Below are 17120 nucleotides of genomic sequence, written 5' to 3'. Positions count from 1 at the left end.
ACTGTCACACACTCAGAGTTTGGACAGAAACTTCAGCAGTGAGCTGGCTGCCGCCAACACCAGCCAGAGCAAGAGTGTAACAAACACAACAGCATACTAATCAGTGCTGGCACACACACACACACACACACACACACACACACATACACACATACACACACACACACAAAAGGAAAAAAAATCCACAAACAACAGATAACAACGCATCGACCCATCAACCATTCTCCCTCTGCTCAAGATTCATTATTCAGGGACTCGCTGTACAGCTTGTCTGAGTTGGAGCATCTGCAATTCAAGCAGGCCAGAGGTGGAGCTGGGACTCGCTGAGAAGCTCCCTTCAGCCTGTCTACCCTACCTTCAACAGCACCTTCACACACACTGAGACGTGACCAGCTTACCTAGAGAGAGAAAGAGACAGAGAGGTAAAACAATAATGAAATAGCTCAATTAAAATTTAATCAACTTGACAATACAAAAGAATAAAGAACTCTCAAGTGCATCTATGTGTTTCTGAATCAATGTGCATGCACGTCATGCTTTACAATCACCACACAAACACCAGAGGGAGGAACCTCAAGCAGTGACTGATAGAGATGATTTTTTTTGGCCAGACTTGATAAACAAAGGTCACGATGCAGAGAACAACAAGGTCAGTCTGTTATGTCAGGATAAACAATGCTCCATTTATACGACACAGGTGTTTGGAGACCTGCCGCTATCCGTCACATCATGCACTGTAGTCAGTTTTGAACATGAGATTGGATATTTGGGCTGAACCATTTGAGCACCATCTGACAATGAGACACAAACTGTGGCACACTTTGTGGCTCAGGTGTCAAGCTATTAAATATTGCAGGTTTAAACTCTGCTGAGGCCGTTCTTCGTCTGCCGCAAAGCACGAGCAGGCACGAGCAGTGTACACAAACACACACGCATCCACACACACACACACACACACACACACAGGTGTGCGTGCTCTTGCGTGGGCTAAACCTGCCTCAGGACATCCAGAGAATTAAACAATGAGTCTGCTGCATTTTGCACCTGCTGTGACACACACACATTGACGGACGCAGGCCTATACCTGTCACTTCCCACATGTCAAGCACACACACACACACCGTATCCCACCTGTGGGAGGAAGCTAATATCAATTTAGGAAGCAGAGGGTCACAAACACAAACACACACGTATTATGTCAACAATTCTGGCTTCATTGTCATTACAAGTCATTTACTCTCATGTGTCAATCACAGACAAGAGGCTCAACCTGACTGGCCAGATCGGAAAACAATTAGGGCATCATTGCACACGGCCATGACAGATGAGGATCAAACGCCAGCTTAAAAAAAGGGAAAAGAAGAAAATGGCCTTAAAACACATTAGAAGATTTAAACAAACAAACAAAGCCAAGAGTCTCATAAGCCAACCAGATGGGAGTTAAATAGCACCATAAAAATTAAAAAAAAAACAACAAAAAAAAAACACAGGTCTGAATTCTGGCAGTGTGAGCTCTGTGTTCCCACATGACAGGAGACAGGACTTTCCATACACTGTGGGTTATCCAATCTGTCTTCCTCCTGTTTCATCATCAGAGCTGCAGGCAAACAATTTACATTTCACTCCAAATATGCTTGCATGGCGTTCATTAAATGTCAATTACTCTCTGCACAGCAAGGACATTAAAGGAGGCTGTAATGAGGAAGAAGAGGTTTGGTTTAAACAGATAAATAAATAAACACATAGATAAATAAAAGGGCAGACGGGGAACGGTCTCGTCAGAATCAAACGAGTAACAAATTACACCCCAAGACCACTTATAAATAGTGAAGTCTTTGATCTCCACACCAAATGAGCAATTCCGTCTGTGGGGGGAAATGATGAGTGTGTGTGTGTGTGTGTGTGTGTGTGTGTGTGTGTGTGTGTGTGTGTGTGTGTGTGTGTGTGTGTGCCCCAGGCCACTCTATTTTACAGAAAGGGTTGAAATGAGACAAAGCTCACTGTTAAAGAATGCTGCAATAGACACTGCAGATCACTAGACTCACTGACTAAGCAAGTCCAGTCAGCTTTACTGGCCTAAACTGCTGACTCTATTAGGGCAAATGGGGACTGATGATACACCAGTGGAAAGAACATCATGGCCGCATTAACCTGTTAGGGGGGCCTAAGGCACACATTTGTTGCCGGGCCCCTACTGAGCCCCCCTCACACAGCTGCAGCCCTCTGTGTATTGTGTATGTGCCCTCTTGCAGGGAACACAGTAGACAACATGGGAGCGTCATTATGTGCCCCCAAAAAAAACAACCAGACTGTCAGTTAGCTTGAGGCAATCTGATTGAGCTGACCTTTATTTAAGCATCATGTGAGCAGAGTACAATCCAAAGTAATTAAAACAAACATTTTGAAACAGGGCTCCTGCTAGACAAGCCTAAAGAATTAGGTAATAGGTAATACAGTTAGTTAACACTGTATTATAAATTCCTACACAAATTTGGAATAAATTTAATATACATGGAACTTATTGACAAGCAATTAACCTGGTTGTTCACTTTCTAAAACTGGTAACCCAGCCCTTTTTAAAGTTTTTAGCTGATAGGATAACTGCACAGCATGTTTGCTCTTGCCTACATTTAAACATATGCTGCAATCTTTGCAGAATGGGAAGAACTGGAAAACATCCCATTATTCTGGGATGATTTTGGTGTATCAACTGATGATATTTATTTTAATATTGAAGAGTAAGCCTTTGGACAGAATGAAAATTAAACACTCATTCGTATACACGCATATTTAGTGCAATATTAATCCTCGGACAATAATCAATCGATAATAAACAATAAACAACATCATCAAATGTTTTAAGGTTGAGTCACAGTTCTGCTATACCTGCAGGCCAAAAGATAAAGGGGTTGACTTTTGTGGGAATTTGTATATCTTGTCTGAGGCTTGTGGAAGCCACCACGAACCATCAGGCCTGTCTGTCTGTGCTCTGGTTGGTCCGAGATGAGCTCTGTGGTGTGGGAAAACCCCAGGGCAGAGGATTAGACGGGAGAAAAGGGGATTTGCTGGTTAAAAGCTGACCTCTGACATGCATACAACAGCCTTTTGAATCAACAGATCAACTCATTCTGTTTTCTGCCCCTGGACGTTGCTGTCACACTGTCACTTAACTGAAGTCACATTCACTGTCATGGCTGAACAGGATAAAACAGGCTTGTATGTGGATCCGTTACGTGACAGAAGACTGATGGGACAGTTGTCTGCCTGGGACACTGCCGAGAGCATAGAAAGTCCAGACCAATGAGTGATCAGTCAGGCTGTTCATGTGAATCATCTTCTGATAAAACTGGTGCAAGTCAAAGGTGAAACTGCAGGCTCTCATTTTGATTTCATTTCCAGGTGCTCGTTTGACTTTTTCAGCTCCAACCCACTAGGCCATACATGTTTCCAGTGTTGGGTATCATAATCATAGTCAAAGCTAATTTGAGCTCTTCCAAAAATCAAATTCAAGAATTGGAGCAGTCTGTCTGCTAGCTGCAACTACAAGGGTATCAGGTTGAGAAATAAATCACAGAGGGGGGTTTACAATGAAAAGCTACCTTGCTGGTGAGTTACTCTGCTCTCTGGTTTCACGAGATTTTCAAACTTTGCAAATGGAAGGCATACCTCCACAGTTCAAGCACTCTTGGGACCAGGCTACTTAGTGAAGAATGAATCAGGAATACATACATATACATATCTAAGCAATGCACTCCCCAAAAATCTGGTGGTTTTGATTCTTTTGATGCGTGTGTCTGTTTTATGTTTCACAGGAGGAAGTTAATCAACTGCCACTGCCAAAAATGAAAGCTATTTGGTATCTAGCAAAGCAGCAGATTCTCCTGCTGATTAGAACATCTATTTGGCTGAAGTAAAAAATTAATTCATCTGTAAGGGAAACAAATGAGCGCTATGTTTGGAACTGATAACTTAACATACCTTAGACAACTATAAAATCCAGTTATGGACTGGGTTTCAATTTCAATAATGTAGTTTTTTTTTTCTTGGACTGAAGCAACTGAATGCTGATCTCTTGATACTCCACATAATTAAAAAAAGAAAAAACAACAAGCGTGTAATGTTTTCCACAAAGTTGTATTCTTAGCGGGGTTCAAAAAGCTTGTGAAAGAGCATTCAGATCATGGAACTCTAAACATTATATTGAACCACAACCAATAACAACCACAAAAACAATGCAATTTTTATTCTCTGTGGGTACTATGTCTATACAGTGCAGCATTTAGCTTCTCTGTGTTATTGACCACAAGGAGAGAGACAAACACTCTGACGTCAAGTGAGCAACACCAACCTCTTTGTTTCTGGTTGTCTTTCTCCCCAATGTATTTAGAGTCTCTCTATACTTATTTACTCTGCTTGCGCCTATTGTCATACTGATAATGCAGTACTTGTCTGGACTGTTGTCAAGGCAGCAGCAAACTTACAGCACACTCATCTCCTTGGCAACAGGTCAACCTGCATAAATAAACTTGGCCAGATGAGAGATAAAGAAAGACAGCGGAGAGAGCGAGATAGAAGATGAGTGCTACATTCAAATATGCAGAGCTCTAAGTAGTTAAACTGCAGCAACAGAGCCACTATTTTGCACAATGAGAGTGATGATGGCTTCAATCTGATCACTGACGTTACTCTGTCAGGTGTCTGCCTCACTGGCTCCGACTTCCACCCATCTTAATCCAAATGACTCAGTGTCTATGACTGTGTAGTGCCCACGCTGTCTCTTTGCAGCACACAGGCCTTAAAAGTATATGTTCTCATGTCTGAACCAGCTACAGCTTGCACTATGTAACTATTATGCTGTGTTTAAATTCAACCTGGCCCCTGCGTCACATGTAATCTATCTATCCATCTGTCTCCCTACAGTTCATTTGTCCTCACTCTGAACTCTATAGCAAGTAATACTATTAAAAGTTTAGGGAATGCAAAAAGTAGAGTTAGACTGATAAATCTGCTGGGCCAATATACTGATATTGTATCGAAGGTTAAGAGTTGTGATCACCATGTTGCTTTTTGAGACAGTACTTAGGAACAGCGATGCTTTGAGCTAAATGCTAACATCAGTATGCTAACAAGCGCTCAATGGCCACGCTTACATGCCGATGTTTAGCAGGTACTGTATGTTTACCACGTTAACCATCTCTTAGGTTATTGTGTTAGCATGCTAACATTTTCTATTTAGCACTAAACACAATACAGCTGTGGCTGAAGGGTATTGGTCATAAACTATTGGACAAATTATAATGGTGACCTGATGATGGTGCTAGATGAAAAGTTAGGGGATCATCCAATGTATTGCAGTTTATCTTGAGGAGGGCATGAGTGTCTGTACATAATTTGGAGATCAATCCAAAAGTTGTTGAGACATTTCTCTCAAAATCACAAACTTAATGGTGCTACAGGGAAAGTTAGTTGATCACCAGGGTTCACCCTCTGGGTACCACGGATATCTGAACAAAATTTAATGGCAGTCCATCCAGTAGTTGTTGAGATATTTCATCTGACTGATCAACAGACTGACATTGCCACCCCGATGTCATGCCACTAGTGGCTTAAAAATGCAAGGGATCCTCATCAAACTGTGTAACTATATACAAAAAATAATATGTCGATTAATATAATGTATATAAATATCATACACTATATATATTATTAAACTCTCAAATACTGATACTGTATCGGTCTCAAAAATACAGTATTCAATGGGCTAGAGCAAAAGCCATAAAGGAGCAGAATTGCAGCATATTTATCCAGGAAAACACTCCAACACCACACCCAGTACATCCACAATCATTACAGTGAATAGTAGTCTCCTTGTCTTCTCCCTGATTTGTGTGTGCGCTGACCCAACGTCTCAGTGAAGCAGTATGTTACCTCAGGCCTCTGTCAGAGGAAGCTGGCCATGCCTCAGAGCCTTTTCTCATCTCCTGCTTCCTGCTCCCCTCCTCCATTCTCTCTGCACCCAGATCAGTTGATAGATACCTGTACAGCTTGGCACTGAGAGCCGGCCTACTCTCTCATCCATGAAACACAGGCTTCTCTTAAGAGCCTCTCCGCTATTAATACTCACACACACACACACACACACACAAACACACGCACACGTGTATATACAGACACATGGGCTGAAGAAAAAGCAAAATAGTCAATAGAGACAAGAGTGTCAGTGAACCAGTTGAAGAGAAGCAGAACAGCATCACAGCTCATCCAGCCTATTACATTCAGCTTTGACTCATCCAGAACTGTGAACAGAACCAAGACGACACTTCGCCCACTCCTCAGATGACAACAAATCGCAGACGGAGGCAGACAGGAAGAAGGAGAACAAGCAAAAAACAGAGAGGGTGAGTAATAGGAACATTCAAGGGTCAAAGCGTCACGAATGGCCGTGAATTAAAAGGGTCCAAATGACAAACATGCAATTTTACACAAATGAAATTCAATATGCACAAGTTGCACATGCTTAAGAAATTGTATCGGTTTGGTCTTTTCAAAATGAGACCTCAAAATGCTCAATCAATACAGAAAATAAGCCTTGTGTTTTCTCCTCAGTGCTCTTTGATGGAGTGGCTGTCTGGGCTCTTTCTTTAATATTAGACAGCAACAGTCAATTCTCTTAGGGTCAATATGCTACTTAAGCTAACCAATAATCAGTGTGCGAGCTGAATCAATAAACCAATCAAACACTTTAACAGTGCAGAGTCATCAGGCTCCTTGTTCACAGTTTGGACAAATGAGGCTTTGCTTCCTACGGGATTTGGGGTCTGTAATGAAAATAGGGTACGTTGTTAATGTAATGGGGAAGTCAATGAGAGACTGTCAGCGTCTCTATAATTTATGAGGTTACCCTAATAAACAAAGTGATGTTCTGCGTCCAGTGTCGTACATGTCTGAGCAGGACCAGCTCATTTTCATAATAGGACATTCCAGATTATGTATCAGGATGACAACTTGGATAAAACACTACTTTGCAGTTGTGCAATGCTGACCTCTATTGGTTGTTACTGATCTTAGACATAAAACAGGGCAGCCTTTTTCCAAAATCACTAGCACTGAGAAAGTCTTCCAAACACACAAAATCCATCCAGGACTGCGTGTTCAAACCTCGCTGTTGGCTCTGATCAAGGATTTTCTCTTCCACACACGCACACCCCCGGATGGGAACAGGTGGCTGGACAGAGAGAGCGAGGGGGATAAAACAAGAGGAGAGATTCAAAGAGGTCTTTGAAGTGGTGCACTGCTTAAACCTCACTGCACCGGGCTGGCAGTCTTTAAACGGGATGGATGAGGAGATGCATGGATGGATGGGTGGATGCAGAGAAGAAGCAAGTACATACAGCAGCATGAATGAATGTGTACAGATTTATGAGAGGGCAAAGGACAGAGGAATTAATAGTTAAATAGTGGTGTGTTAGAATAATTTCTTCAACAGGCTCATCTTCTCTGCACCCATCCATCTAGTGCTGAAATGTTTAATCCATTGGTCAATTGATGGAGAATCGTCAACTATTTTGATAATTGATCAATCATTTAAGTCATTTATTGCTGATTCAAGTTTCTCATATGTAGGAATTTGCTGTTTGTCTCAAAACAAGCCAATTCAAGACATAAAATTGGGCTCTGGGTCAATAGATTAATCAGTATTGAAAATGAATATTAGTTCCATCTCTATACCAAGCTGGTAAAGGCACAAAATTGATATTATACAAAAATGGAATATCTCTAGAGCCAGGCCAAATTCAGTCGTTCATACAACCTTTAAGAAAACCAGACTCTGATGTGAGAGAAGCTTTAATAATGAAATGACAAATCTTTTCAACTCAAGTATTTTCAAATGGCCTGATATTTAGATCAGCAAGTAGCTGTTCATACTACTGAAAGCTTGTGTACCTTCTGGGAGATCTTAGGGCTTACACAGCAGGATCTGAATGAGAATGAAGGTGAGCAGGTGTGTGTGTGTGTGTGTGTGTGTGTGTGTGTGTGTGTGTGTGTGTGTGTGTGTGTCTGTTCTAACGTAGTGAAAACTGCTATGGAGCAGTAATAATATGTGTGAGTGTGACAGCAATGGAAAGAAAAGTGGTGGAGTGAGTGTGTGTGTATTATCATTGCTTGCAAGATATGCTTTAAATAACATAAATTAACATCTGAACTATACAATTAATCAAAGATACGACTCTGTTCAAAGCAGAAACAAAGAAGAACATTCATTTGCAGCTCCAGAGAGTGTTGATATCAGTTAGCTGAAGTCAAAATCTCCAGACTCCACCAGTCAAAATGCAAGAAGCAATTTAAAGGAGCAATGGTTAGGATGACATGAATTAACTCTCTTATTGGGGTGGGCGTGTTGGAATTGTAGGCCTGTGCACAGTAAATGCTAACTTGCTGTGCTTATGACATCAGTGAGCCTGCATCCTTTTATTCCCGGTGACAGTTCAAAGGCAGCTTAGCACGCTAAGCCTTCATTAAGGCATGGATCAGCACCAGGGCAAAAATCGGGGTGAATTAGCATCGCCAGTGCACAAGTCAGGGGGAATTACAGAGGTTTCCTGGAGCTAGAAGTTGTACATGGCTACAACCATGTTATGCTTATTTACAGTAACAGCAGATCACATCACAGTTGTGCAAAAAAGATGATTTAAATTTAGATGTAGAGACTTTTTACACCTAATATCAGTTAGGCTATGCTGAATACTTTTTTGATACACTTATGTCTGCAATATTACCGTTCCCATCGCTGATGGTGATTTGTAAGGTAGCACAACAATCCATCTCATCCATTAGGTGGGTGGAACAACACTGCTTTTTACACTGTGAACCTCTTTCTGTCTCTACTTCATCCCCTCATTCATGATGACTGACATGTACAACGACAGTTACACAAGCAGAAAACCACATAAATATGATTTTGATGGCATTGTAATGACCTGCATAACAATATGTATGAGTTCATTTTTGAAAAGCTGTTTGAATGGTTTTGAAGAAGTGAGATTGATTTCATAAGAAGACAGTAAAAGATAGCAATAATGATAATAATAATAAATACCCCTCCCTGTTAAGTTTATCTCTATGCATGAGCCTATATATATAACAGCATATTAAATGCACACCCATACACACACATACCATCTTCTGTGAGAGACTTAAAAGGATTTTCTGATGCCTATCGCTCTTAATTCAAATGCATGAGCACCTGTTAGTGATGACCTTGATAAGAGAGGCAGGGAAAATACTCTAGATGTGGATCAGAGTAAAGCTACTGGCTTTAATGCAGGAGCTACCAGAGAGCATTACACAAACTTACACAGCTGTCCTATATTATAAAGCATTATAAAGACGATGGGAAAGGGAATGTGATGGGTTTGATTAAATAACATTGAATTATTCCATACTGTTGAAGTACAAAGATACACTTTGTGCAGATTAAGGAGATGTTGTATTTTTTACTGATTATGGATTGTACTACGGATTTTTACTATATGGTGTATGATGTACAGATTCAGTATTATGGTTTATCCATGAATATATTTCAAAAGCTTAAATGTCTCATAGGAAATGTGCCAATGGCTTTGTTGTCACCTCAGAACTAAAAGAAATGGTGGATCTTTGTGTATGCCTGTATTGATTGATTGATTTATTCACTTATTTACTTACTCACTCGTTTAACATTTCTTCTTCATTTTTTTTAAATATTCACATACCCACTAGTGATTGCTTAGCTTTCATTATCTTAGATGCCACAGCTGTCACAGTTTTGACCTTGGCCCTGGGAAGAGTCAGCTACCCTTGTTGACAAAAGTGACTACTGGACTTCTGGCTTCTAAGCTGGACTTGTTTGCCTCCTGCTGGTCAGTTTAGTGCACTTCACAACCAGAGAGGAAAACAGCTAAGCACTGAACAATAGAGCTCCCTTGAAATAGCTTGTGAGAGCATCTTACTTTCGTAAATTTGACATAGCAGTTTTTCATCTGATTTTTTTAAAAGTTGTTAGCACACAAGATGCCAGGAGAGGAGTTAAAATGAGACGAGATCAATTAAAAGTGTTAATCTATGTCAATGGGATATCAATCAGGGAGAGAAAGGCTGATTGAGAAGGTTTGCTATAATATGGGAAGTTGCTTATAAGATAAGAATATTTTTCATTTCACGTAAAAAAAATAATAACTCCTTCTTTCATGATGCTTCACTGGAAGTGTCATCTGCTATCTACAAATAAGTCATCTACAAACCAAATAAGACAAAATACAAAATATGATAAGCAACTACAAAGATGATGCAGCTAAAAAGAACATAACTGCCACAGTCCAAATGACAAGTATAATTACAGCACTCAGTGGACACATTGATCTTTGAATGGCTCAGCTTGAATTTTACTCCATATGGAGTCATACTGTTTCTTCCACAGACAAGCAAGACAAATAAAAAGAAAATGGAGCTATATTCTGTTGACTGAACAGCAGCATTGCAGTCTGTTGTTACCATGACACTGAGAATATACACAGGCATATACTTCAGTCAATAAACCTTTATTATGCTGCAATCTGGAGTGCTTAGGCAGTCAAACTTGTGGGGCAATGCTAATGATACAGGAGCTCCAGAAAGTTACAAAAGCAATAACAAGCACAGAGCACTATAGAGCAACCTGACACTTTTCAGGGTTTTCTGTTACATCCACAACCCACCTGGTGGATGAGATGACACTACCTGCTGTTGTGCATTATAGCTCACTGCTTACACATCCATCTCTCTTTTACACATACATGACGCTGACACCATTGTTCTGTTGAGGAATGCTCCACATAAACCCACATATGCCCCTTCTAAACACAGTCTCACACATGCATGCTCTCTTTGTCTCTGGCTCCAGAGGTGACATATGAGCATAATCTGTATAATAAGCAGACAAGAGGGATCATTTCCTTTCTCCATATAGAGTCTACAAATACACGGCCATCCAATAAACCATCCACAACAAACACAATTCCACTCTATCACACCAAATCAAACAGAGGCAGAGGAGGTGTAAAATAATCAGACAGCAAAGCGATAAATTGGGTTGGTATCAAAGCTCGGGCTTGAAAACTGCATACATTCAGAATATCTAATGAAATCATATCTAGGAATCACAGAGTACTTTCTTGCCAGGGGCATTGAAACACTGTGTGCATTCAAAATTACAAATGTGTCGAGATTGTGCGCCTGCTTCCAACAAATGTTCCGATAACTGTGCTCATTACTAAAACTCCAGCCAATCTTAACCAACATTGAGAGAGGAAATGAGTGCTGAGATTCAGCTGTGGTCATTTTCTCTATCTGTGACCTCTGTGTGTTTTTCTGTGTCACATCAGCCTGGCTGTTGAATTTTGATGCCGGGATTTCATTGGAATTCAGCAGCTGACCGACAGGCCCCCTAACATCACAGCCGGCTGCACACGCAGACCATCCTCGTTTCCGTGACCGCCATGCAAAAAAAATCATTACCGTCAAATCAAATGTGGTGTCTTCTGTCTTTACCTCGGTAATGTGCTATGATCAATAGAATGAGATGGGCGGAAAACAAGGAGACATGGCAGACAGAAAGAAAGGAGCTAGCAACAATGGGCTGGACAAGTTCAGCCCAACACTGTCTGAGAACCCAAAGGTCAAACTATGATTTATACTGTATCAGGGCTCAACAGCTCCCTGGGTCAGTCATACATCACATGACCCCGCAGCCCTGTCAAAATATAACCCCTTCAAAATCAATCAGCTCTAAATGACAAAGACAAAACACACCATTTACACAATAAAAAGCCCCGCTTAACATGTCATTTGCCTCCTGACCCAAATGAGTGTTACCATGCACCACAGATGTTGCTGCTTTCTGCGACAAAACAAGCCACAGGAGAAAGAAAAAGAGCAGGCCAGGGAGTGTTTTCGTGCCTTTACTGATGGAAACTATCAAGTGAGTAGTCTTACCATCTCCATGCCAATACACACACACAGCTTTAGTGATAAATCTGCTAAGTTTCCATTGTGTGGCACCGACCACCAATGGCTTCTTCTTTCTCTCAAACTGAGTCTTCTTTTTCTGCACCGAAATAGCCAGAGCCCATTCATATGCCTGGGCACCCTGACAGTTTTATTTGCCAGGCCGTCTTGTTAACACAGTGAATAGTGGGGCCGGCTTGTGTTATGCAGATCACACTGGGTTACCGAGGGGACAGACGTCAGCAAGCCATTCAGGGCCGGGTTAAAACTCAACTTCAATCCCTCTTGTTCTTCTGCAGCCATCCTCCATTGCCCTGCTCTTCTCTCCTCCTCCTCACCACCGCTTTTAGCCAGCTAAAGTTTCAACTAAGGCCCTGCTGTATACAAGGACAGGCTTTGTCCAGCGCCAGTCAGCTCTGGCAAACATACCACCTGAAGTTTTAATGTTGTGCTGCTGGCTGGAGGAAATGAAGGAATCGCAAATGGCAAGATCTCATGGTTTAAATCCTCCTTTGTAAAATGATTCATGAGCTGACCTAACCCTTAGCAACAGTTCAAGTGTAACCTTTTAAGCGTACATTAGGCACAACACACTAGCATTGTGCAGAAGAGAGTCATGTGATCTGGCTGATCAGATGGCACATTCACACTCAGGGCTCATGTTAATAAGTCTGGTAATGAGTCTCATTAGCACAAGAAAAATCAATCAAGCCAAAGGCAAGCATTAATAATTCAGAAGGAGCATGTTGTGCAAGGAGAATCTACTCCTGCTTCTAACCTGCCCAGAGCAGTCGACTCAGCTTACTGAGTTACACATGCAGGCACACTCATACACAAGCAGCCAGGTAACAGTAACTCCTCTCATCTGTCCTTTTTCTACCCTTTTTGTGAAACAACTTCCACCACCTTATCCTGAGAGATCTTAAGGGATGCTGAGACAAGAACAGTGTCCTGTCCACCATGCCTGTGAAGAAGCCAGTCCGTGCTAGGTGCACTTCCAAAGGGGGGTAGCCAATGGGCATCTATCCAGATGCATGAACCCTGAACTGGCTTCTGTCAAAGAAGCAGCAGTTCAATGGTAAACTTCTACCACACAGAATGAGACTGGATACCCTGCAAAATTCTCCTTATTTCAGTCGCTTGTTTCTGCAATCAAATTCTTTTGGTAACTAGGAAAGATTTGTGTAATCAAGCTTTTTTGGATGTTGAAGTTTGCAGACACGGGCTGTTGGGTTTAACACTCGCATCTGAGTCAAATAAAATCCACAGCGAATTCTTGAGGGTAATGTTTCGGTAGGCCCGGGTGATTCTAAATATGCAACACTAGACTGGCTCCTCTCTTGACACTGAATGGGAAATGCCTCAACACACTCAGTCAACCTACTACAACAGACCAGTCTGAGACGACCCCAGGAGCTCAGGGCAGTAGAACCATAGTGCCATATATAGAGGTTGTATGGAACGGGAAAAACAGTGCCTCTACTGTATTCTCATTCATTGAATATTTAGAGGATTGTCAATATTTCAGTGAATTCTGAGACATACATATGTTAAAAGTGTAGAGTATGGTAGGAGGACGGTGTAGCGTAGCCTAGCACCATTCACTGTTCATTCTCTGAGAGCTCAACTCTCCTGGCTGTCCTCTGAGTCAAACAACAAATGTCTACGAATGCATGAACTACACGTCAGAGAAAACTCGGAACTCTGCTCTGAAACTAATAAAATTCAGAAAACTTCTTTTTTGGTTTGTTTTAAACTATTATTTTACTCATGTGAACTGAGCAAAAGGCAAATGGCACATATTCTATTTAATCAGAAAATACACTTTGTGCACACCTGCACCCTCCATCTCCCCATCTCTAACCTTCAGGGTCATTTTAAGTCCAGCACATCCCAAAACACACCATTACTACCATACCTTGCCAAATTAACATGAAAACACATCAGGAAGGAAATTCTTTGTGGAACTGACAAGTTTTCTTCTCAGGAACAAAGACTTGTTGGAGCTATAAAACAGCCTTTTGCCTCCTGCGCACACAAAGTCGAGCTCCTGAAGTCTGTGTCCACTGACAACGTTTTATTCCAGTTTGCTGGAGGGGAAAAAGTTGACTTTTTATTGTGGGACTGCAAAGACAGGCAATTAAAGACAGCATTCCTGAGCCTGCTGTTGCCTCTGTAATAGTTTACTTTACAGCAAAGGAGGCTGGATGGTCTTTACGGTCCAGACCCTCCCCTTCTATTGTGGATTCCTATTAGAGGAGAAAATTCCTGACAAATCCATTCCAATAAGGACTATGGTGACTCCACCAGGGTGTGATTTATTCAGTGCAAGGTGTAAAGAAATCAAAACTGAATAAAAATACTACGGTAAATTTTTTTCAGACTGCTCAGCTTTGTTGAGATAATAATTTTGGACCACTGCTTCCCAACTAATCCTCATTGGATCACGTCAAGCGGCTCATTGTTTTGCATGATCACCATGTAGGAATGTGTAATCAGTACATAATGTCCCTTGGGGCTTTTGTTATTTTTACAAACTGTGCTTGAGCAGCCACTAAACAGTAAAAAGAGACACTAGTATAGCTCACAACATCTCCTTTAAGTCAGTGTGATTGGTGATTATAAGAGTCAGCTGAGAGTGGTCAACATCACTATGTGATGCTTTGTGTATTGTGTTCCAAAAACAGAGTCGCACACTCTATTAGTCACACTCTTTCACACACTAACCCAAACCACCTGCACTTCATAGCAGGATCACATCTTTTTACAGTATACAGTACACACAGCATGACTAAATGAATGTCCTTCCTGCTGCATGAATGGTCTCTACAGTAAAAACTATTATCTTAGGGCACACAGGGGCAGAACAATCCTTTCTCACAGTAGTATGCATGGCTGATTCTATTCAGAGTACCAGGCATCTGTGAGGGTTTACCTGAATGCTTCTCTACTTAAATAAGAAACCCTAGAGTTGTTTTTTGTACTATGTATGCCACAATGCAATATGGGTGCTTTTTCAAATTGTGAGTGTTTCAGTGGCTTTATCAGATGGTCACGTGTCACTAAAGATGGGGCAGCAAAGAATTCATGATTTTGACTCTCATTGTGAATTAATTCTGTGATGGATGCTTCAGTTGAGTGCAAGAAAGACCGCAAGAGTGGTTAGATATCAAGTGAACTTCTATCTGTAGTGTGGATACATCTGCATCTCAGAGAGGAAACCTTCTGTGTGGACATTAATGTCATTTTGGTTCATGAAGTGAAGCGATGCTGTATACCTCCATTTATGCAGGGAAAAACCAGGACACTGCTCTCCACAGGTGATACACGGCTGTCCTCTCTGTGGCTCATCCGCAGGGTTCAGCTTGGGGAGACACAGGGACAGTAGATGATGGGTCACAGCTTGAACCAGTAGGTACAGTATTCTGTCCCTTTAGACAACAACATTACCAGACAACCTGAGACTCTGAATGTCAGATTGTCATTGGCTAACTGTTGTTTTTTTTCAGCGGGTAACTCAAGTTACTTCTGTAGCCCTTAAAGGATAAAGTTCACAATTTTTCAAGTCTGTCCTAAAACAATAGTCAGGTGCCCATATGAACATTGACACGTCATGTTTTTCTTGCTGTAATCACTCCGCCTGTTCATACTGACCATTAAGAGATCCCTTTATGATGCGCTTTCAATGTAAGTGATGGGGGACAAAATCCACAGTCCTCCTTCTGTGAAAAAACGTATTTAAAAGTTTATTTGACACTAATATGAGGCTTCAGCTCTCCAAATGAGTCAAATCAAGTAGATATCTTTAAATGTTTCAGTCTTTTCAGTCCCTCTTTTTGTTATGATCCTTCCACTGCAGCTGAACAGGAAAACACCGTCCATCAAGACACAAAGACGGAAAGACTGTAACTGTAGAATATAACCACTTTATTTGACAACGAGATGATGAGATGGTGGAAGCCTCATATTATCGATAGATACAGATAATGGTCAGTGTGAACAGGAGGAACGATTACTGTGAGCAAAGCCTGTTTCAGTGTCCATATGGGCACCTGACTATTGTATTAAGACAGACTTGAAAAATTGTGAACTTATCCTTTAAACTCGTTTGGAGTCAAAACCAGATGACATTATAATGTTCCAATTCAACACATGTTTTAAATGAAGTTACGACTCATGTAAGCTGCAATAATTGCAGATAATTTGTTAATTATAAAATAAACAGATCTGATAAAACATTTTGGCTCTTGATCAGGTAACAGGGATGTGTGTTTACAGAAGTCATCACATATATTCAATAAAACCACTGATTTAAACAGGAAAACATGTCTGTGCTGTTAATGACGCTTATGCCAGTGCTTTATCTTTACTGAGCAGATGTAACTTGATGCCCTTAGCAACGGGACAGGGAAGAAACCACACACACACACACACACACAAAAACTTCACATGACCAGAAAAGTCACATGCATATTTTTTAATTAAAGCGCAAAAGCATATGGGGATATACGCAATGGAAAACATAAAACCTACAGTATAACTTTGTCTTGCCTACCTACCGATCTGCTGGAATCTCTCCTCTTGGAGCTGCGACTGAACATGACAGGTTGATCCCAGAACAGTGAACGTACAGTCTGCTACTACCGAGACAAAAGGCGCACAGGGGGGGAAACTGGAGATCAGTGCGCACTTGTTAAAAAAAAAAACGCTCAAGTCTTTTCCAAACGCTCAGAGCTCTGGCTGCAGTACGAGTCCCATTAACCTCGTTCATTAATGAATGGAGCTGCGATGTTCCGGGTGGCAGCTCCACCCTGTTTCCGCACAGCCAATCGAGGACCAGTGAAAATTCTTTCCAAAAAGAAAAGGACAAACTATCATCAGACTTGGATAAATTCCAGTTATGCAGTGCTAAATAACAGTGTGGATGAGTTCTGACGTCCAGTCTGAGAATATCTCAAGGCAAATAACAGACCCTGTAATCACCGAGAAAATAAATGTTTTTTGTATTCTCCTTCAAAACATCCTCCCTTTATATAACTTGCACCACTTTCCTATTACTCACTATAAATTGTCAAAACTTTCAGATGCAAAGGTGAGTG

General features: G+C 41.2%; 1 protein-coding gene across 2 annotated transcripts in view; it reads right to left on the bottom strand.

Annotated features, from left to right (window-relative positions):
- Positions 1-16783, bottom strand: part of prickle2b (prickle homolog 2b) — an 88403-nt gene extending 71620 nt beyond the window's left edge. The window contains exons 1-2 of one of the 2 annotated variants that reach the window (XM_042407208.1): positions 16577-16783; positions 15300-15385 (exon numbers count right to left, since the gene is read on the bottom strand). Coding sequence is in view for 1 of the 2 variants with exons in the window: in XM_042407205.1 (XP_042263139.1) it covers positions 15300-15385; positions 16581-16622 (128 nt within the window). In the remaining variant the exon portion in view is untranslated. The remainder of the gene's footprint in view (positions 1-15299; positions 15386-16576) is intronic. The other variant, XM_042407205.1, reaches the window with a different exon arrangement.
- Positions 16784-17120: the final 337 nt, after the last annotated feature.

The sequence above is a fragment of the Thunnus maccoyii genome, chromosome 3 (assembly GCF_910596095.1).
Source record: "Thunnus maccoyii chromosome 3, fThuMac1.1, whole genome shotgun sequence".
NCBI lineage: Eukaryota > Metazoa > Chordata > Actinopteri > Scombriformes > Scombridae > Thunnus > Thunnus maccoyii.
This window is presented reverse-complemented; position numbering and strand designations above follow the sequence as displayed.